Source organism: Stenella coeruleoalba (assembly GCF_951394435.1).
Source record: "Stenella coeruleoalba genome assembly, chromosome: 3".
Lineage (NCBI taxonomy): Eukaryota > Metazoa > Chordata > Mammalia > Artiodactyla > Delphinidae > Stenella > Stenella coeruleoalba.
The window spans coordinates 147,528,545-147,550,388 of NC_137148.1; the positions used below are offsets into that span (position 1 = coordinate 147,528,545).

The following is a 21,844-nucleotide window of genomic DNA, read 5'->3' on the forward strand; positions in this document are numbered from 1 at the left end:
CTAGATATGAGGAGATACGAGAATTGGGCTCATAAAATTGTCTCCTGAAAATATCTAACGATCTGAAGACCTGTTCTGCCAGTTTCTTCCAGTGCACAGAGCGCCTCCTCTCTGCTCTCCACCCTGAATTCCTTTCAGGGAGTGTTGAAAGTCAGCAGCCGCAGCAGCAGCTCATGATTTGATCCTTGTAGAGGTAGATGACAAGTGCCAATTTGTAGGTGACAGCAGCAATCTATCACCTTGAGGCCACAGAGAACGTAATGATGGCTGATGATAAAAACAGCTAATACTGTCTAAGCAGTCACTGTGTGCTGCGACAGGCCCCGAGTGGAATCTCTCATTTCATCCTCAAGGCAGCCCTTAGAGACAAATATCACCATTCCCGATTTACAGATGAGGAAACTGAGATTCAGAGAGGCACGGTGAGTGTCTCAGGTCACACAGCAAGTGGGAAGGTGAAGGCTGAATACAAACTCAAGCCTGCCTGGCTCAAAGAGCCTGAGCTCCAAATCACTTCCCGGCACGCACTTCTTGGCGAGTGCCCAGCGTTCCCTGCTCCATCTCCCTTTGCTAAAGCCAATAGCAACCTCTCAGCGTCAGAGCGCTTGGCAGCTGCGGAGGACTGAAACTGCCAGGATTTAATCTACCCACGAGTCATTAAGGCAGGTGCCAGCCATCACGTCCATTTCCCAGATGAGGAGACTGAGGCTCAGAGAGCTATGAGGACCCACCCAGGATTGTGAGCTGTGGTGGTCTCCTGACTCCCAGTCCAGTGTTCCCTTTACTACACTAGGCTGGCAGGAATCAGCTTAATTCTATTCATTCATTCATTCAACCATTATTTACTGAGTCCATCTTATGTGTGAGGCACTTTTCTAGTGAAGAGTTTCTGCCTAGAGGGAGAATCAGCAGGTTGGAATCACTGCCCTCCCATAGCATAATTCACCCTTCCCTGATTTGTCTTCAGAGGAGCCAACCCACTCTCATTCCCAGTCCCTAAGCTGTAACCGGGCTGATTCCACCACCGTATCTAGAAAAGCAGGTGGGTGACTTATGCCGGCCAATCAGAACACTGCATTCCCTCTAACCACAGTGATTGGTTCACGGATAGACACGTAATCAAGTCAGCTAATGAAATGCAACCTCAGAACAGTTGCTGCCCCAAGCCCTCCTTTACTGCTAGCCTCCAGCACTGCCTACCACAGTCCTGGAGCTTCTAGGTCATCGTGCTCCCAAGGGGAGACTGAAAATGAAACTAGCTCCGAAGTAGCAGAGCCTAGAGAGGGCCCGAGGGGACACTGCTAGATCCCCTCAATTAATTTTTACAATAGGGTGGTGTTATTATTAAGAGCCTCATTTTATATATGTAAGAGAACTGATGCTCAGAGAGGTGAAGTCACTTGCTCAAAGTCACACAGCAGGTAAAACAGCAGGGCTGGGAGTTGAATTGGGGCCTGTGTGACTTCAAAGTCCATGACCGCTTTGCCAGACGTGCCTGTAAATTCTGCCAAGGTCCTTTCTGGGTCTCTGCATCCCCCTCTGTGCCGTAGGAGAGAGGGGAAATGATAACCAAGCTCTCTCCAGGGTCTGATGTGAGGGCATCTTGGGGAGTGGGTGGGTACTGGAAAGCTAAGGGCATCCACGTGGACGGGGCACCCACGGGAGTTGATAGGCAAGAAGTCATATAAAGAACAAGTGGCTGTCTGTGGCCTCTGACGTCCGTCTCTCCCACCGGCCGAGGCAAGACTGGGGTCCAGCAAAAGATGGGGGGAGCGCCCACCTAGCCCTCCACTGCTGGCCGGCAATGACTAACGCCTCATCCCACACCCTTGAGAGCACACACACAGTGGCCACTTGTGCTTTCTGCCCAGGCACCTCTGTGCGAACAATCCTCCCCCTTGTGCGGCGCGGGGCCCAGCCCGAAGGAGGTGGGAACAACCCTCCCAGAAGAAGCCCTGTCCCACCCAAAGTGCCCAGCCAGCCCAGTCAGGGACTGGGAGCTTCCTGAAAGTCAACCACACAGAGACGGCCAGCTGGGCACAGCCCCCAGGCCCTCCTCTTCCCTCCTGGCTGCAGGCTGATCACTCTGTCCCTCCCTCCTCCTCCAGGGAAAGGGCTGATGTCACAGAACTCAGGGACCAGGAGGAATGTTAGCCGCCCCTCCTAAACCCCAACTCCCAACTCCCAGTCTGCAGATGGGGAAACTGAGTCTGTGAAGGTCATGCAGTGCCCAGAGTCTGATCTGTGACAGCTGCCTTATCTGCAGAACCAAAACAGAGTAAATGAGAACACAAGAGCAGAAGGGCCTGGGAGGGCGTGTTGCTGTGGCATGGCTCACTTCAGGCCTGGGAGGCAGTGGAGCTGCCTGGAAATGAATCCTAAAGCGGGGCAGCAGGGGAACTGGCCGGCATCCGTTTTCCCCTTGAGGATTCACAACTCCAGTTCCCTTTGGGAGCCGTCTCTCTTTCAGTCTCAGTGCGAGAGATTCATGAGGCGCTGCTGAGCCCACCTGGTCCTGGCACACAGCCCAGCCCAGCCCAGCCACTCAGTCCTGACCCACTCAGTCACAGCCAGTGGCAGGCCAACAGGGTCGTACCTGAGTGGTCTTTTGGTTTGCTTTTGGGTGTTTTTTTTTTTTTTGTAAAATTATCAGCAAATAAGTTTTTTCTTTCTCTGGGGTTGTTAAACTGGCAGAACAGAAGGCTGGAGGGTCTCGTAGCCCACCTTGCCACCCCTCTGAAGAGCCTGCTTGAGGGAGAGGCCAAGACCAGGGAAGACGAGACCAGCCACAAATGGAGGAGGGCAGATGCCGAGGGTCTGCGAACACCACGCACCAGCTGATCTTGAAGGAAGGATCTGCCCTTAGACTTTCCTCAGGGAACCAACAAACTCCCTTTTGAATGACTGTCATTTGCACCAAAAAGGAAATGAGCTCCCCAACGCTGAGGTTATTCCAGCAGAGAGCAGACATCTATACTTCACCATGCAACATCTGGTAACGAGGTGCTCTTCACTCCCAAGGGCACCATGACCTACAAAGTGACCTTCACTGAGGCCTCTCGGAGGACCTGACTGATAATCTAGGATCAGGGACCCAGATGGGAAACGTGGTTACTAACGGGCCACAGGCAGACAGAAACCATGGGATTCTTCTGCCAAAAGACTCTTCCTCCCAAAAAGCGGAGAAGATCACTTTACACTTATTAAATTAACAAAGCAAGGGACTTCCCTGGTGGTCCAGTGGTTAAGACTCTGTGCTTCCAATGCAGGGGGCACGGGTTTGATCCTCGGTCGGGGAACTAAAATCCCACATGCCACAAGGTATAGCCAAAAAAAAAAAAAAAAAAAAAAAGGCAAGGAAAAATGACCACCTCTACTGCTGGTAACCAAACGGGTGGTAAAATGCATAAACTGATTACTGACAAGAAAATAAACAGATTCAATCTCGTAAAGATGAAAACTGGCAATAGGTTTCCAGAGCCTTGAAAATAACTTTTAAGCCTATTAGCCCTCATTCCTGAGAATGTAAGGCCAGGAAATAATTCCAAAAAAGACAACAGAAGACATGTACTAGGATCACATTCACATTAGCCCACAATTATGGCGAAAAACATGGAAATAACCTGAACGTTCAACTATAGGATGATGTTTTAACTTAGTGGGATATTAAGCAACCCTTTAAAATGACAACTAGGAAAATAATATAGTAATGAGAAAAAATAATTAAGCCACAACAAGTAAACAAAGCCGGATGATAAAGTTGTAGCCAAGCTATAACTCCGGGAAAACTGTGTGTGCCTCCAGACAGGGAGGTGCTGAGACACAGCATGAGGGACGCAAGTGGTTTCTAAAGGTAATTTTCACCCAATGACATCCGGCAATTACCCACAGGGGGCCCGGTGAGGACAGACTGGGGTTGGGGCACAGAAATTGACCAGTTCATCCAGATCTTGCCTTAAATGTTTCCAGAGATGGGCACTCTGTCCTCTCGGAAACCCACTTGAGCTGTGCTGTCCAATATGGTAGCTACTAGCCCCATGTGGCTATTTCAATGACCTGAAATTAAATGAAATTTAAAATGGAGTTCCCCGGTTACATTAACCACACTTCAAGTGCTTAATAACCACATGTGGCTAGTGGCTACCAGACTGAATAGAGCAGATACAGAACAGTCTCATCACTGCAGAAAGTTCTGGTAAGTGGGCAGCTTTGCACTCAAGGCTGCACCTGGCAGAAAAGGCATTCTCACAGAGGTGAGGGAGCATCTAAAACACTCCCAGATCCAGCCTCAGAAACATGCATTGCTTTCTCTAGGAAGAAACAAAGGGCTTGAGCGCAGAAAGTGGGTAGAAGAACATTGGGTGGTGATCATATGCTCGTGAGGTCGCCTAGCAACCTGGCTGGGCAGCAGGCGTGAGGAAAGGCTCTCAGCTGACCTGTCAGAGGAGCAGCCCAGGCGGGTGGGTCAAAGCTGAAGGATGGTGCGGTCAAGGCGAATCAATCCCCTTGATTGATTCTGGACGCTGGGCCAGGCATGTGTCAAATGAGGTTCAGGCCACTGGAACCGAGAAGAGGCTTGGTGTGTGCCCCACAATATACAACTGTGGTATCCCTGCCTGAACACACTTAATCTTTGCCTGGTGACGACGGTTACCAATGGCGGGAAAGGCTTCAACTCTATTAAGGAAGGAGGAAATCGGGCCCCGGAAGAAACAGGGTCACAGCAGAACCGGCTACGTGCAGGAGAAGGGCCCAACATCAACTCAAACAGGGTGGTCTGAGGGCTGCGGACAGGATGGGTGGCAGATATGGCCTTGGGCTCAGATGCTGCCACCGCCCCCGGGCTGTTGGGCATGAGTGGGCGGGCAGAGTGGAGCCACAGGCACCACATGCCAAGAAGAAAAAGGCCTGCTGAGGCCTCCTATGGTCTCTTGAGGCAGGATAAGGAGCGCCCCACCTTAGCCAGCACGGGTCCACGAGGGATGCAAAGTACTGCCACCTCCTCCTGTAGAAAACGAAGGCCCAGGTAGAGAAGGTGACTTGTCCCAGGTCACACAGCTAGGAAGTGGCTGCCAGGGTTCGACTCAGGTCCAGCTCTCTGCCCAGTGCTCCTTCCCCTCAGAAGCCCTCCAGAGGGAAATCTCCAGGGGCCCCCACCCAACTGCTGTGTGTGCCAATCCCCCTTTCCCACGGCTCCCTCCGTTGCCTTTAACCAGAGACCCTCTTAGGGCAAACCCTCAAGGGCTCCCTGCTGCTGACACGATCAAGCCCAAGTTCCCTGGCCCAGAGCCTTGGTGACCTGCCCCCTTCACTTGTCCAGGATCCCACTGCTCCCCTGCGTTCACCTCCTGCCACAGCCAGTGCCTGACTGCTTCCTACTTCCATGCTTTTCTTTATGCTCTTTCCTCCACCTGGAATGCCTCCGCCATACCTGTGGTTTAACCATCCCACAAAGTCTAACTCAACCACAGCCTGCTCCAGGAAATGTTCCCAGAACCCCAGCCCCCCTCCCCTGCTAGAACTTCTTCACACCTTATTAGGGCTTTCATCACAGACTGCCTGGAGCCATAGTCATTTGTGTTCACAAATTCTCTCTGACCTGGCTGTGAGCTCTGAAAGGCTAAGCCCGTGTCAGATTCATCTTGTTCTGCCCCAGAGAGCCTAGAACAGAACAGCCAGTGGATGGGTGGGAGCATGGGAGGGTGGGTGTGTGGGAAGATGGGAGGATGGCTAGCCAGACAGGCAGATGGGTAAGTGGCTAGATGAATGGGAGGATGGGTGGGAGGGAAGGCATATGGAAGGATGGGTGTGTGGGAGGATGAATGGATAGATGGGTGGGTGGATGGGAAGATGGGTAAGTGGGCAGATGGATGGATGGATGGATGGATTGGCAGATGGTTAGGAGAGTGAGTGACTAGGAGGATGAATAGATGGACGGGGGAGAGGGATAAAAAGGAATGAAAGGTATGTCTAGGGAGCAGACAATCATCAAGTCTTCCTTTCTTCCCAAAAGGTACCAGAGCCTACCTTGTTGCTGGCTTCTGTGAACAACCAGCCTCTCTTCTTCCCTCTATACTACAGCCAACAAAGTTCTTTTTACAAGTACTGATGCTACTCCATCCAATATCCCCAACTTAGTAAACTGAAAAATGGGCAAATTTCTTTTTTTTTTTTTTTTTTGGCCTCAATACACGGCATACAGGATCCTACTTCCCTGAGCAGGGATTGAACCTGCACCCCCGGCACTGGAGGCTCAAGTCTTAACCACTGAACAACCAGGGAAGTCCCAGAAATGGGCTAAATTCCTATCAAGTGATTTCTGGAATGGAAACAGCACAGGACCTAGGTTCAAATTCCAACTCTACTACTTACCAGCTACGTGCCCTTGGTGAAGACAGGAAACTAGACTTTAGTTTCCTGATGGAGATGGAGGTAATTCCAGTGACATGAAAAAGTTTATGAGCCACCACGGGTTCGTCAGTTGACTACTGGTTGTTACTACCTTCACTGGGACTGTGTATTTTTGGTTTTCAAAAGCCTAAAACCATGTTTATCTCGTTCACCAAGGTATCTATTATTCTATCTGGCCAATAAGTATTTTAAAATAACAGATGGATGGATGGATGGATGGGTGGGTGGGTGGGTGGATGGATGGATGGATGGATGGATGGATGAATGAATTGGTGTGTGTATCTCCCTGTAAACAGAGAGAAATGAGGCCTCCACATAAAAGAAAGGAAAGTGGCATGAAGTCCATTGTCTCCTCAACACAGTTAGATTCCTGAATCTAATCTGTTCTCTGGTTTGGGAAGATGGGCCGTCTTTACCTTGGGAAAGCCAAAGCCTTTGACTGGGCCAGGACATACACAGTTAATGAGAGGAAACCACTTCCTGATCAATAATCGCCGGGCCAAGTTTCAGTTCAGTGACAAATGAAACGGCTGAGTTTCAGAACAAGTAACACTTAAGGACGGCAAAGATTATGAAGCACAAAAGCAGAGGAGTAACGTGGCTTCCAAAGACGGGCATTTAATACTCTCTCCCTTGGGGAGGAGAAGGCTGGCGCGCAATCCTGGCACAGCAGGGAAACGCTGAGGCGCCAAATCCTTCTGGGCCAGCAAATAAAAAAGTAAAACCCGAACAGGATTGGCCCCAAAGATACCATGTCATAGCCTTGGCTAAAAACCCGGGCAACCTGTCCAACTTGGCTGGGGATAGGAGAGGTTTCAGATCTCAGCTCTTCAAAAGTTCTGGGGAATCCAACCCCGCGTTATCACTGGTAAAGCAGGTGGGACAGGTGACGTGGGCTCTGCCTCCTTGAGGCTCCTGCTCCCACCTTTCCCAGGCTCCCTCTACCCAGAGGACTGGGAGAGGACTGGGTGCTGAGTCACGGGGGGGCGGGTGGCCTGGGGTCGACGGCACAGAGGAAGGAAGCACCTTTATCCAGGCCGCCGCCCTGGACCCGCTCCCTGCACATGCAGGCACCTTTAAGCCTCACCTCACTCAATCTTCACCACAACCTGGGGGTCATGTACTTTTATCAACCCTGTTTTCTAGTCAGTCCCAAATCTCAGAGAACTTAAGGTTGCCCTGTGCTTTCAATCAACAGTACTTTTTGTGCTGTTTTTTATTATTCCAAAAGCATTACACACTCGTTAAAGAGCATCTTCAAAGCATACTGGTACAAACAAGAAAATCAAACCAGGCATCGTCCCAGAGATAACCGCCTTAAGCATCTTGGAGCACCTCCTCCCAGATTCCACAGTACAGAGGCACCTGGACTTGTCTGGAACCCCACCCTAACACCTCCCAGCTGTGTGACCCCAGGGGACTTACGTGACCTCTCTGTCCCTCACTTTCCTGCTTGGTACAATAAAGATGTTAGCAGTTCCCACCTCATGGGCTGTTGTGAGCATTCAGTGGGTTAATACGTCAAAGACGCTTAGAGCAGGGCTGGGCCGTAGTGCACGCCCCACAACTGTCCACTCATGCTTGTCTCTCTCTCTCCACAAATGTGTCCTTGCATACTTCATAAAAATGGGATTCAACTGTATACACTGATTTGTCATTCTCCTTTTTACTTAGCAATATGCCACGAACAGCCCTTCCGATCACAAAACACCTTCCACAGCATCCCCTCCAACTACTGCAGACTGAATGGTGGGCCCACCGTAGGTCTAGCCAATCCCCTGTCGTTGGGCTCTCTACCCTGGTCACAGGGCGCTGCGTCCGAAAGCCTGAGACTTGATTTACAGGTTGCCAGACAGGTCTCCAAGTGGCAGGGTCACTCCAGGCCTCACGGGTCACACAGGTGGGTACCCCAGATAGCACTGAGATGTGAGGCCAAGCCTGGGTCAGTTTTGCTGTGTGCCCTTAGGCACTGGCCTTGTAAGTTTGCAGGTGTAAAGACACTTTGGTCCCACCTATGAAAGGGACTGTATTATCCCCCTTTTTCAGAAAAGGAAACTGAGGCTCAGAGGGGTGACATCACTTGCCCAAGGTCACTCAGCAAAGACAATGGCCTTGCTGGGACTCATGGGATGAAGGGCATCACCCAGTCCAGAGCCTCTGAGGAGGACTCTTGTGGGAGGTGTGGGGTGATTCAGGGGTCTTCTGAGGTGCACCCTGCTGGTCCCCGCAGGCGGTCCTGCAGACAGATCAGAAGCTCGGGATGGGGGACAGAGGCTGGCACTGGTGCTTGGGGTTCCAGATTCCTCATGAACGGAGGCACACCAGTCACCTCTCCTCAGCCCCAGCTGTCACCTCGAAGTGGGTGCGGGGGTGTTGTAGGCACTCGGAGGAAAAGGAGGCTTGAGAAAGAACTAGGCCTACCCAGTCTGGCACTAGAGCCCACCAAGATGCAAACCAAAGGTAGAAAGAGGGCTTCCCTGGTGGCACAGTGGTTGAGAGTCCGCCTGCCGATGCAGGGGACATGGGTTCGTGCCCCGGTCCGGGAAGATCCCACATGCCGCGGAGCGGCTGGGCCCGTGAGCCATGGCCGCTGAGCCTGTGCGTCCGGAGCCTGTGCTCCGCAACGGGAGAGGCCACAGCAGTGCAAGGCCCGCGTACCGCAAAAAAAAAAAAAAAAAAAAAAAAAAAGGTAGAAAGAATCTCAAAGCCCAACAGAGAGGCATGCCAGCTCTGATGGGGTCATTCCTCAGGGCGACAAAGCCAGCTTTGTGACAACCACCTGAGAGGGCCAAGAGTTGGGTCTGGGCTGCCAGACAAGACAGGCTGGAGCTTTCCAGGAAGGAGGGCGAAGGGAAGTGAGGCACCGGCATCAGCTCTTCTCCCTCCAGGCCATGAATGCTGCTCTTCTGGCCATCCAGGATGGCCTTGGCTATCCTGGACCAACTGGTCACAGGGCGGGCATGGAGCTGAGACTGCCCTCCCCGGGCAGGGAACTTCTCAAAGGCTGGACGGAGCCTTCTTTGTTCATCCTCATTACACAGCCGTAAGCTTTAGGCTGATCCCCGGGACGCGACACACCAGCGTCTACCCAGGAGCAGCCTCCAGTGTAACAAGCAAGGGAAGGTGGACCACGAGCCTCAAGGGAATCTGCCTGTCAATCGTCAGAAAGCCAGGCCAGGCAATCTAGTCAACCCGCAGAGAACATCATCATCACAATGACAACAGCCCCATGCACTTCTCCTTCCTCCATGCTGGGCACGGTGTTAGGGTTGGCCACACGTCTCCATCTTCACAAATTCCCTGAGGGAAGCACTATTTTGATCCCCATTTTACAGCTCAAGATACTGAGCCTCAGAGAGGTGAGGTGACTTTCCCAAGGTCACACAGCAAGCAGGCAGCAAAGCTAGGAGAAAGCTCAGAACTGATTTCAGTGCCTGCACTCATCACCACAGTGCTGGCCTGCCTAAAGAGAGGGGGGAGCCTGGGTCTGGCATTTACTACAATTCGTTTATTCATTCAGCAGTTATTAACTCAGTATCTACCACATACCTGTTATCCACAAAAGATGGATAATTCCCTGCTCTCCAGGACCTGACATTCTCCAGAGAGGAAAGAAAATAAACAAGGAGACACACAAGAGAATCCCAGTTTGTGACAGGAGGCTTGAAGGAAATCAGCAGGGAGCTGTCACTGTGGTCAGGAGGGAACATGGGAGTTGAGACCCAGAGGATGAGAAGGAGCCAGCTGTGCAGTCATCGGAAGAGAGTGGCAGGCAGAGGGACCAGCAAGTGCAAAGGTCCTGAGGCAGAAAAGGCTGTGCTTCCTTCAACTGCTCTCAGTGGCCCCCATCCTCCTTAGACTTGGAGGCTGGCTAATGTTAACTCTTTAGTCACCAGCATAGTGGTTAACCCTCCACCTGCCACCCTTAGGGCTTGAATTCTGGTTCTGGTACAGCCTGTTCTTAGGAGGAAAAAAATAAGCTATAGGAGAAGGAAGAAAAAAAATTGTAGCAAAGGGGAAAGCAGAGAGAAAGGGGAAGAGAAAGAGGAGTGAGCACATGGAGAGCGGGAGGAGGGGGTGGAAGGAGGAAGCTCTTTTGCAAGTCCCTTCCTCCCTGCCTATCCCTCCCTCCCTGCCGGCAGCCTACAGGAGTGCACAGCACCTTAGGGCCCACAAGGGCCTCAGGAGCACCCAGCTTCCCCACCCTGACACCGCCCCCTTCCCCTGCCACTTCCTCTGCTAACCCTGCCCAAGACCATCACCACTTCCTCCGCATTAGAGGCCACCATCGCCATCCCAGGGCTCAGATTCAGTGGAGGCTGAGGCAGGCCCGAAGAAGAGGCACATTCCTGGGCTCACAAATGTCAAGGCCACAGGAGATACCACACTGAAGGGACCCTGGACCCTCTCCTCCCAATAAGCCCATTTGTCTTCCCCTCTGTATTGTACAGCAGAAAAGGCAGAGGCTCCTGGCCAGAGATATCTGGGTTTAAGTCCCAACTTTGCCACGGAAGAGCTGTGTGATGCTGAGCAAGTCACTGTACCTCTCTGGGCTTCTGCATCATCAGGTGGGGATACTAACTCCTGCTTTTCATGGGGCTGGTAGAAGAATACATGATGGAATGATGGACAGATATGAACGGAGTGGGAGTTCCCTGGTGGTCCAGTGGTTAAGACTCCGTGCTTCCACTGCAGCAGGCATGGGTTCAATCCCTGGTTGGGGAACTAGGATCCTGCATGCCGCACGGTGAGGCCAAAAAAAAATGAATGGAGCAAAAGTCAACTCCCCACTCCTTTATCTTGTTCACCTGGGAACCCACGGTGCCTGACACGTAGGAGGTGTTCAGCTGATCATGCTAATGACTAACACCCATGTGAGCTTTTCCAGAGTCCTGGACTAAGGGGTTTACATGGGCTATTTCATACTCCAACAACCCAATGAAGTAGTACCTTTCTGCAACTAAAGAAACCGAGGCACAGGTAAGTACTTTTCTCAGGATCACATAACCTGCAAGAGGGAGGGCCAGGCTTTAACTCCAGGAACCAGGATCGCATCCAAGTTCCCGGACCATCTCTAGTCCCTGGCAAACGTGAGCCTCCCTTCCCATCTCACCGACTCTGCTCTCTTTCCTTACTGACTACCAGGCCTAGTTCTCTAGAATCCTCCATGCCTCTCACCCACGTACAACATCTCCCTCTCGGGCTAGTCCCCTTCCATTAGTCACTTCCCCTCCCTGGACTCTAACTTGGGCTCCAACCACAGCTCTGGTCCTCCTCCCACCCCCACCAGCTCCAGCCACCAAGACGTGGCCACTCTGTCCCAGCCTTCACTCATCAGTGGCTACCCTGACCTTGGGCAGCCAGGATACCTGGCTCTGGCATCCCCCAATTGTGTGGGCAAGCCACTCCCCATCTGGTGACCATTCAAAGATCACTCTTCTCTAACACCACACAAGGCTGACCTCATGACCTGGTCAGACCCCGGAGGCTTGGGGCAGGCAGGACGGTAACCGTCATATTCAAATCCCTCAACTTGGCATTCAAGGCTCTCTTGACTTGACTCCCACACACTGTTCTAGACCTGGCCCGCCCTGGCCAGCTCTCCAGGCCAAGCCCAGCTCCCAAACCCACTGACCGCTGGGCTTGAGGAGGCATTTGAAATGTGTACAGTGGACCAGGGGGAGGGCACCAGGTGCTGGCGGACAGAGAGGCCAGATCTGCGCTGCCCAGTATAGCAGCCAAGGTCACTACCGAGCCCCTGAACCGTGGCTGGTCCACACCGAGACACACTGTAAATGCCAAACGCACACCAATTTCAAAGACTTAGTATGGAACGAGAACTTTAAATAACTCTTTCTTTGTATTGATTATATGCTGAAATGATCATACTTTGGAAATACTGGGATAATTAAAATATACTATTGAAATTCATTTCTCCTGGTGTTTTTCCTTGTTTGAATGAGGCTACTAGAACATTGTAAGTTGCACACGCATCTCCTGTTACATACCCCTTGGACAGCGCTGGCCCAGGGGCTGCCCCTCGCTTCCAGCAGACGTGGCCCCGCAGGAGTACATGTGGGCGGTACCAGCACATCTGATATTTCCACACAAGACAGGGATCAGGGTTCTTATGGGAACTCTCCTGATCTCAAAACGCCTGCAATCACTTCAAACTTGGTTCAGCCACCGTGGGAGCCACACAAACCCACCTGCAGGCCCTTGCTGGCTCAAGGGCCACCAGGGGACAACCTCAGGCCTCACTGTCTGGCCTCTCTCCTGGCCCAGACTTCCTTCCCTCCAGCCTTCTATCCCGCCCCACCCGCCCTGCCTGGTGGAAGCCGTCCCTTCTCACTCTAGCCCCATCTTGGTCCCGCTACAGCTCGCTCACCCTGGCAGAGCTTTCTTTTCCTCCCCCGTGTGGCCCTGAAAACAGCAGGGGTGGCAGGCGCCTGGCCCATCCTGAGCACCTATGAGCTACCGGTCTGATTCTCACAGCTGATCTGTGGGGTGAGTACTGGTCTCGGCCCCACTGGACACATGGGGAAACTGAGGCTCAGAGACAAGCCACTCGCCTGACGTCACACAGCGGCGAAGTGGGGCAGCCAGGGTTGAAAGCCTGGTCTGCCTGGCTGTGAGGCCCGAGTCTTTCATCACACACCCCCAGGGATGTGATACACACAGGTGAACGCGGCCTGTTTGCTGAACTGAATCGAGGCACATTCATTTGTATGAGGCAGCAGTGTGCCACGGGAGTGATCTTGTCCCCCAGGGGACATGTGGCCTTGTCCAGAGACATTTCTGGCAACTGCGGGTGGAGGAGGAGGTGCCGGCAGTGGTGGTACTTTTGTGGGTAGAAGCCAGAGATGCCGCTAACATCCTATAATACACAGGCAGCCCCCACAGCAAAGAATGAGCTGCCCCAAATGTCAGTAAGGTGGGGAGCCTGGTATCATGGACAAGCTACAAACACTGAAGGCCTTCTGCTTGTCCCCAGTTTAGCTGCAGTAGCTGGCCAGGACCTTCTCCGTTTGATAGCAAGAGCATCAACCATAATGAACTATCATCCTTTCCTGCCCACTTCCTGGGTGGAGATCAGGTGCTGAATGTATTGCCCCTCCCTAGCTCATCTCGTCCTCCATCGTCCTCCAAATTATCACCTCCATTTTACAGACAAGGGTCTGAGGCTCAGAAGGCGGGGAAATCACTTGTCTGGGGTTACAACCCAGATCCTCCTGAGCCCCAGTTGCTTCCCTTAACCACCCTGCTCCACTGCCCTCAGCAGGAGCTGGGCCTGGGAGTGACCATCCCGGGCTGTTTTCTCGGGGCCTGTGGGGCGGCAGCCCCTGGGGATTTCCCCCTAGTCCGGGTAACCTCGGGAGGCCAGGGAACCCTGGATGGAGGTGAAGGCTGGGGGCACCGTTAGTTGTTTAGCTCACTTCACCCTGGCCTGCTCTAGACCCAGCCAGAACAAGTCTCAGGGCGGCCAGTGCTAAACCTGCCCCTCCAGACCCAGGCAGACCCCCTGCGCAGGCAACATCCCCAGGAAGCTCCGGCCACCTTGGTTTTAGGACCCAGCCAGGAACCCACTCACAATAGCATGGACTTGTGTTTAAAAACACTAGACTGAGCGGAAATAAGGTTACTGCCTGGGGGCAGAGCTCTTTCCGGAGGAGGAGGGGAGGCGCACGGGAGACCTCGGCAGACCCCGGAGGAAGGAGGAAGCGGAAACCGAGGCTTTAAAACTCTTGGGCAGAAATGAGGGGAAAGGAGCCGGCCTGGCCGGGGAGGGCCCAGAACCTCAGCTTTGTCTGAACTGGGTGGCAGGGCAGGATATGGCACCCGAAGGATGGGGGTTAACAATGGCTCTCTGAGCCCGGGGGCACCTGAGGTCCCCACCCATGGGGCAGACGCTGCCAAGATCCCGGGTTCCTGCAGGGTCCCAGGGGACTCGGGGACTGGCTCTTAAGCGAAGGCAAGGGGCAGAGGGGGCCGCTATTAACTTATCTCATTTTCTTTTAAAAACCACCCTCAAAGAGCCATGCATCACTCCCTCAACCGAGTAACTCCCTTCTAGGAGTCTAGCATAAAAAAATGATTTAAAATATAAAAACTTTACAAGCAAAGCTGTTCATCAATATAGAGTCAGCCTAGGGCTTCCCTGGTGGTGCAGTAGTTAAGAATTCGCCTGCCAATGCAGGGGACATGGGTTCGAGCTCTGGTCCGGGAAGACCCCATATGCCGCGGAGCAACTAAGCCCGTGCACCACAACGACTGAGCCTGTGCTCTAGAGCCCGTGAACCACAACTACGGAAGCCCGCGTGCCGCAACTACTGAAGCCTGGGTGCCTAGAGCCTGTGCTCCACAACAAGAGAAGCCACCGCAATGGGAAGCCCACGCACCGCAACGAAGAGTAGCCCCCGCTCGCCGCAACTAGAGAAAGCCTGCGCGCAGCAACAAAGACCCAGTGCAGCCAAAAATAAATAAATAAAAATATACAGTCAACTTTGCTATAAAGTTTACTTTAAAAAATGCCAGTTTTGTTTCAACGCCACTGATGTATTAGGGAACAATTTTATCAAAACGCTAAATTCACATTTGCTTATGTTCTGTTCTGTCTGCCAGAAACGCTAGGTGAACACAGAAAACTTCACCCAGATGAGCCAAGCAGCAAAGGAATGCACAAATGGCACAGGCACCTCAAACATCTCCCAGCAACCTTTAAGCCACACCCACCCCATCTGGGGGTCCAACGTGCCCCCTGATTTCAGATAACCCTCTTTTCAGATAACCCTCCTTCCACAGCTCCACATACTGCAATGCTTCCCACCCACAGCCACAAGCATCCTTGCAGACCTCTTTCCCAGTTCAGTGTTGTATTTATTGTGATAATTTTGTCTTTCTTATCTGCAAAACTTGTGTAAAACGGTGCTACTTGTTTTTTAGGTTCCTATCTTTATTTTTTTCTAATGTGCTGATGAAGTTTTTGAGTGTTGTGCCCTTAGCCCCATTTTTCTCACAAGGCCTCTGATTTTTGTTGCATGTTTTGCACAATTCAGGGATTTTTAGGAAGGCGTGTTTACACTACAGCAGACCTGACTGTATTGTGTAAAGGGCTTAGCACAGCGCCTGGCACATGATAAGCATTTAATCAATTTTAACTTGTTGGGCTTCCCTGGTGGCGCAGTGGTTAAGAATCCGCCTGCCAATGCAGGGGACACTGGTTCGAGCCCTGGCCTAGGAAGATCCCACATGCTGCGGAGCAACTAAGCCCGTGTGCCACAACTGCAGAGCCTGCGCTCTAGAGCCCGTGAGCCACAACTAGTGAGCCCGCATGCCACAACTACTGAAGCCTGTGTGCCTAGAGCCCGTGCTTTGCAACAAGAGAAGCCACAGCGATAAACCCACGCACCACAACGAAGAGTAGCCCCCACTCGCCACAACTAGAGAAAAGCCTGCGTGCAGCAACGAAGACGCAGTGCAGCCAAAAATAAATAAATTTATTTTAAAAAAATTTTTAACTTGTTAATAGTAAAAAGAAAATGGGGGGGTAGGAATTAAATATCCAATAAGATTGAAATCATGGGGGCACTGAGCCATCCCAGAAGGTATGTGTGAAACATTTAGAATAACACAGGAAGAGGCTTTAGGAATGAAAGATAACATAAAACACTGTGGGTGTGTATTATTACAACCCTGCATTAAAAAAATTTTTTTCTCCATAAAAATCGATTAAGTCTGGAAGGAAATATATCAAAATGTCAACAGCAACTGATGGGACTTAAGGTAATGTTTTTCTTTTTAATTAAAAACAAATTTGTACTATACACCTAATTTTGCAAAATCATAAACATTTTAAAAGCTTAAAGACAACATAAGACAACAACTAAAGCAATTCTCAAGAAGCAGAAAAATCATCTCAGCCTGTTAACCCAACTCTTCATGCCCCCATGCTCCCTGTCTCTGTTCAGCACATAAGTACCTGTTTCACCCACAGCTAGGACAGCGGGCACACCCTGCTGAAAGCAGTTTCTTCCATTCAACCCTCCATCTTGTCTTTAGAGTAAAGATTATTATTAAGGGCAAGAATTTTGAAACTATATAGCTTGTGACTTTTACTTTGTATCTAGTAATGAACGAGAAATGATTTTCTTTTGAAATCGCTCAAGGAGTAGGTGAGCATGAACTTGACTGTGCAAAAAATCAATCCTACGCGCCTCTTTTTCTCCCGAGATCAACTGATGATTTATCAGGGAGAAGACGGAAAAAGAGGCTCCACATCGTGAGACACTAATGTCTCAAGACATGAGGCTTTGAGCCTCTGCAAGACACTCCTCAGGACATCTGTAATTGGAGTCCTCTTCTGACAAGCCTTTGACAAACTGGGATTCCTATGGCTTCCTACACCAGCGAAATCCTCAGAAAGGCCTTCACCACCTAGGCTGCCAGGAGAACAATCTGCTAGTTCTAGGACAGGGAGAGGAGGTGCTGCTGGCCAGCACTTCACCAGCTCGCAGCCAACGGGTTACCAAGGTGCCACGTCAAAATGGAAGTTCTGGTCCCAGACATAAAACCTAGATGGAACCTCTGGCCTGTGCTGCTGAAATGGCCATGCCAGGGAACAAAGAAGTGGGAAGGAGTTATGGTCCCTGATTAGAATCTTTAGTAAAGCAACACCTGCTTCAACTTCAACTCTAAGGGCCTGACTAAGCAGCACTTCTTCAGGGTAGGAGACGAGGTCACAGGGATCTCTGATCCAAGACGGGTCTCCCTTAGCTGGTAACTAAGCCCAGAGCCTTGGGTTCTAGTCCCTTCCTTTCCCTGAGCCCCCGTATTCCTGCGTGTAACATGGGGTTGGGTTAGATCAGAGGGTCACACACCAAGGCCAGGCAGGGAAGCTAATAAATGTCCAGGTGTGTCAGCCATCACACAGCTCTCCTGATCTACCTTCCCCTTGTCTTAATTATGAGAAAATCATGGGTTCGGAGGTGGTGGGGGAGGGGCTTGTGGTGCAGCCGGCTCACAGCTTTGAGCACTAGACTCACTTTTAACAGGGTTCACGTGCTCTGGAGAACCAGGAGGAGACAAAATAACCTGTGAATCAGATGGGCTCCTTTGTATGAAACTTTCAGAGCTGTAAGGGAGTTTTGTGGGGCTAAAGCAGGAGGAAATGACAGTCGAAACTGACAAGGGGAAATCTTACAGCCTAGAAGCAAAGTTCTGCATTTAGGTTTGAAAGAAAATGAACCTTATGAAGCCAGGATTCATTAGGGGACAGGGACAAGACTGCAATGGAAAGTCAGCCTCTAACAGAACAACATCATGCACTAAAAACACCAACTTAACCTTCTGGAGAAAGCGGGGGATGTGGTGAGCTGACCAAGGGTCCAGCTGTTCTTACGGTGCTCAGAGCACACCTGGCAGAGCAGGCTCCATCAGGGGAAGGCAAGTACACCGGTGGGGTGTCTGGCGGGGCCGCAAGACTGAGGACAGTTTCCTGGTGCCGCTAGGAGGGAGAGGCAGCTCTGAGAAAGGGAAAGAAAAGATGTGCGAGTGAAGTATGTGCTGAGGGCCCTGGAATACGTGCAGAACCCTCAGGCAGAGAAAGGCAGCAAATCAAAGCAGCTGAGAGCCACAGGTATGAGTGTCACAGAGGCCAGCCTTCCAACCACAGAACCTTTGCTCCAGTGGGGCTTTCACCCTGTAAAAGGAAGTGCTGGCTCCGTGGGGAGGTGGTAAGGGAAGAAAACAGGCACCCTGAGGGGCCTGGGTGACTTCAAAATTGCCCCTAGAGCAATGTTCTCAAACTTAAAGCGCACGTAACATGGGGGATTCTAATCAGGGGGATCTGGGCATCTGTTGAAATGCAGACCCTACTTTATTATTTATTAGGTCTAGGGTGGGGCCTGAGATTCCGCATTTCTAACGAGCTCCCAGGTGATGCTGGTGGTACTCCTCCAGGGACTACACTTTGGTGATTAGGCTCTCCACCACTTTCAAGGCAAAGAGAGCAAGTCTTGACCAGGGGTGGCCTAGAGAAGCTCTCTCTGTGGTCCAGGCTCCTAAAAGGGAAACCCTGGGGTCAGAGTGATCTACAAGCTATAGGAGCCCCAAAGAAGGTGATGGTGGCTTAGGAAGGAGGTGCCCTCCTGTAGAAACCACCAGCTTAACATGTGGGTTTCTCTCAGTAAAGAGTTTCCTGGGGGAAAGGAGATCAGGGAAAGCGTGGAGTCAAGCTCTAAGTGTTTGGGTCCCCAATACGACTGAGCAACTCAGAATGTGTTCTCAGGACCAGAAACCAGACAATGACCTGCTGCAAACGTGTCTACAAATAATCAGCTCTGCCCCACCCACCCCTCCACAAAAGCTCTCTGGCCTTTCATTCTTCTAGGGAAAGGTGACTGCAGACTGGAAGACTCCCCAGCTGTGACTCATCCACATACTCAAATCTGACCCGAAGCGCAGGATTCACGAGGCCCTAGACTTTTCCCCTCTGCCCAGCCCCAGCCCACATTTCCATGCCTAACCTCTCACTCTAGACAACACCCCCCTCCACCTCCTGTCTCTCCCGTTTCTGGCTCGTCTTCAGGTGTGTCCCCAACTTCACCGGACTCAACCCTTCCAGACGCAGCCGAGTTTCTCTGCCCCCAGCGCCTCGGCACTCTCACGGAACCTGAGTGGCCTCCCTTAAAAAGTATGCCTAGTATCAGTTTTACCGCGGATGCCTCGTCTCGGATGCTCAAGTCCTTTAAGCGCCCCCTTTGTCTCCCCCTGCGGCGCCGAGAGCCGTGCAGGGCGCACAGGAAGTGCTCAGAAACTTAGCTCGGGGCAGCAGCCGTGCCCGGAGGGGGCGTCCGGCACGCAGGGACTCAGCCGGGCTGTGTGAGGATACCCCACCCCCGACCCCAACGAAGAACAAGGATCACCAGGACAGGACCCCGGGACTCCGAGTTCAGGGCCGGGCAGCCCTCTGCGTTCTCCCGAGCCGTGGCCGAGACTGACCAGGGCCAGCGCCCCTTCCTTCCGGAGCCGCTCCACGCGCCCCGAGCCACGCACCACCAACACAGCGCCCTCACCTTGTAAACCTTGCCGAAGGCACCATCGCCCAGCTCGCCCACGATCTCCCACACCTCGTTGGGGTCCAGGTCCCGGCGAACGTGCTCATATTCGCGGGACTTTCTCTTCTCGAAGGTAGACCGGCGCAGGATGCGGCGGAAATTGGCGAAAGCCATGGCTGAGGGCACGCGAGCCGGCGGGCGAGGTGGAGCCGGCTCCGGCTCGGGCTGTAGCTCCGGCGGCCGCGAGGGAGGGGCTGGAGGACGCCGCGGCGCTCTGGGGTTCTCCCCAGACCCGCCCTTCCCCGCAGCCAGACCCCGGTCAAGTGCGCCCTGGGCTGCGCGCGGCGGGAGCACCCGGAACCGCGCAGGCGGCCGCGGTCCCCGCCCCCGCTCGGTCCAATCTCCGGGCCGCTTCCCGATGTAGACCCAATTCGCGCCGCGCCCCCGCCCAGCCCGCAAGCCCCGGGACGCGTTCCGGGGACCCGGCCCCGCTCCCGCCCATCGGCCCGACTCCACCTGCCGCTCCCCGGCAGCGCCCGGAGACCCCCTAATTGGCTGCGGGCGCTCCCCGGCTCCGCCCGTCGCCGCAGGGCACTCTGGAAACTGTAGTCCCCCGCGCGCCGCACGCCCGCGAGCCACGGACTAGGCTTTGGCGAGCTTAGTGGACCCTTCGGCGGGACCATACCGGGTCTGGGAGGCCCACCGTGTCTCGTGGCTCCCAAAATTTCTGCGGGAGCGAAAGGGGAAGCAGACTGGTTATTCGGGAGCGCCCACTGATTGCTGTCCAAAGACCAAAAAGGCGAACCGGCATTAATCATTGAATCCGCCCCGTAACGGCCCCGCGCGGCTGCTCTGCTCGCGCCCACTTTTCAGGTGGGGGCGCCCGGCGGGCGAGGGCACTAGCCCCGGGCTGCACATCCTGCGGGCGGATCCGGTGCGGATTGCTCGGCGTGGTGCTGCCTCCTAGCGCGGGAAATGCTGCGCCCTTGCGGCAGCGGTCAGTCCCTGAAAACCCAGGCTCCCCGGCTCGCTTCCAGCTTCCCAGGGGCTCTGCCCCACCGAGATCCACCAACCGGCCAGGGTTACAGGGCTAAGAGAGAGCGCTCCGTGAGGACTTACTTATCACATGCTTCCTGATGGATCTTCAGATATATCTGCATATTAGGTAAAAAACTTCCTTATTCTTAATTTTACAAATTTTAAAATAAGCTCATTATACATAGAATTGAAGTTTTCTTTGACCACCATCATCCTCGATCCTGTCCGTTTTCCACCTGCTACTGTTAACTGTCTCTAGGACAGTTAACACGTATCTAAATCTAAGTAGGTTCCAAGCAGCGAGTGCTGAGGGGTGGGCAGGTGGGCAACCTGTAAAGCTTATTATGGTAACTCTCCCACATAAGCAAATTGAGTCTCGGGGAATGTCACACTCCAATAGACCACGTCCCTGCGGAGAAGGTCCATGTTGAGGTGTTTTCACCCCTTCCTGAGTCGCATGCAAACACCAAGTATAGTTCTAAATTTGGAAAGCCAAATGCAGAAGCCTAGGGTACTGGTGGTGGTCTGCACAAAGGATGCCCTGAGTAAAGGTTGCCAAGCACTTTGAAATGTCCCCACAACCTAATGAGTGGTTGCAGTCGTAGAGGGTCTTTATCGCTAAAAGGAGGAAATGCAGCACAAGACTGGGCTCTCACCAAGTAAGCCCAAGTTTAAACCTCCCAGAACAAGCTGGAAGGCCAGTCTTTCATTAGTTTCAGTCCATTTGACCAACATTGTGAAGGGGGTGAGGGGACAATGGGGGAGGCTTTCCCACTGGGAGGTGGGGGCTCTGACCACAGGTCAGTCTAGAGGGGCTGGGACTGGGAGTCCCAGTCCCAGTTCATCCCCAAGCCGGGCCAAGCCACACACGACTCTGTGAGACTGGCTCTGCGATAGCTCCAGAAAAAATGAAATGAGAAACAAAAATGGAGAGCTTCACTCAAAAATGTTGTAAGAAGCCAGACACACAACAGCACACGTTATATGATTCCATTTGTATGCAATGTCTAGAAAAGGCAAATTCATAGGGACAGAAAGCAGATTAATGGTTGCCAAGGACTAGGCTGAAATGGACATGAGGAGTCTTATTGGAGTGATGAAAATGTTCTAAAACTGGATTATGGTGATGATATAATAACTTGGCAAGTTTACTAAAAATCACTAAATTGTATACTTGAAATGGCTGAATCTTATGATATGTAAATTATACTTAAGTACAGTTGTAAGAAATCAGAGAGGTTCAACAAAACCAAAGCTATATCTCTGAGATAACTAACAGACAAGGCTGGTCAAGAAGATAAAAAGAGTTGCAGAAAGAAAAATACTCCCCAAGACAATGA

At 52.3% G+C, this 21,844-nt stretch overlaps 1 protein-coding gene across 2 annotated transcripts in view; it reads right to left on the minus strand.

Moving 5' to 3' along the window:
• STK10 (serine/threonine kinase 10) overlaps nucleotides 1-20,317 on the minus strand; it is a 121,222-nt gene extending 100,905 nt beyond the window's left edge. For both annotated transcript variants that reach the window (XM_079917028.1, XM_079917029.1), the window contains exon 1: nucleotides 19,485-20,317. In XM_079917028.1, the coding sequence (XP_079773154.1) occupies nucleotides 19,485-19,640 (156 nt within the window). In that variant the 5' untranslated portion in view covers nucleotides 19,641-20,317. The remainder of the gene's footprint in view (nucleotides 1-19,484) is intronic.
• Between the last annotated feature and the right edge of the window lie 1,527 nt (nucleotides 20,318-21,844).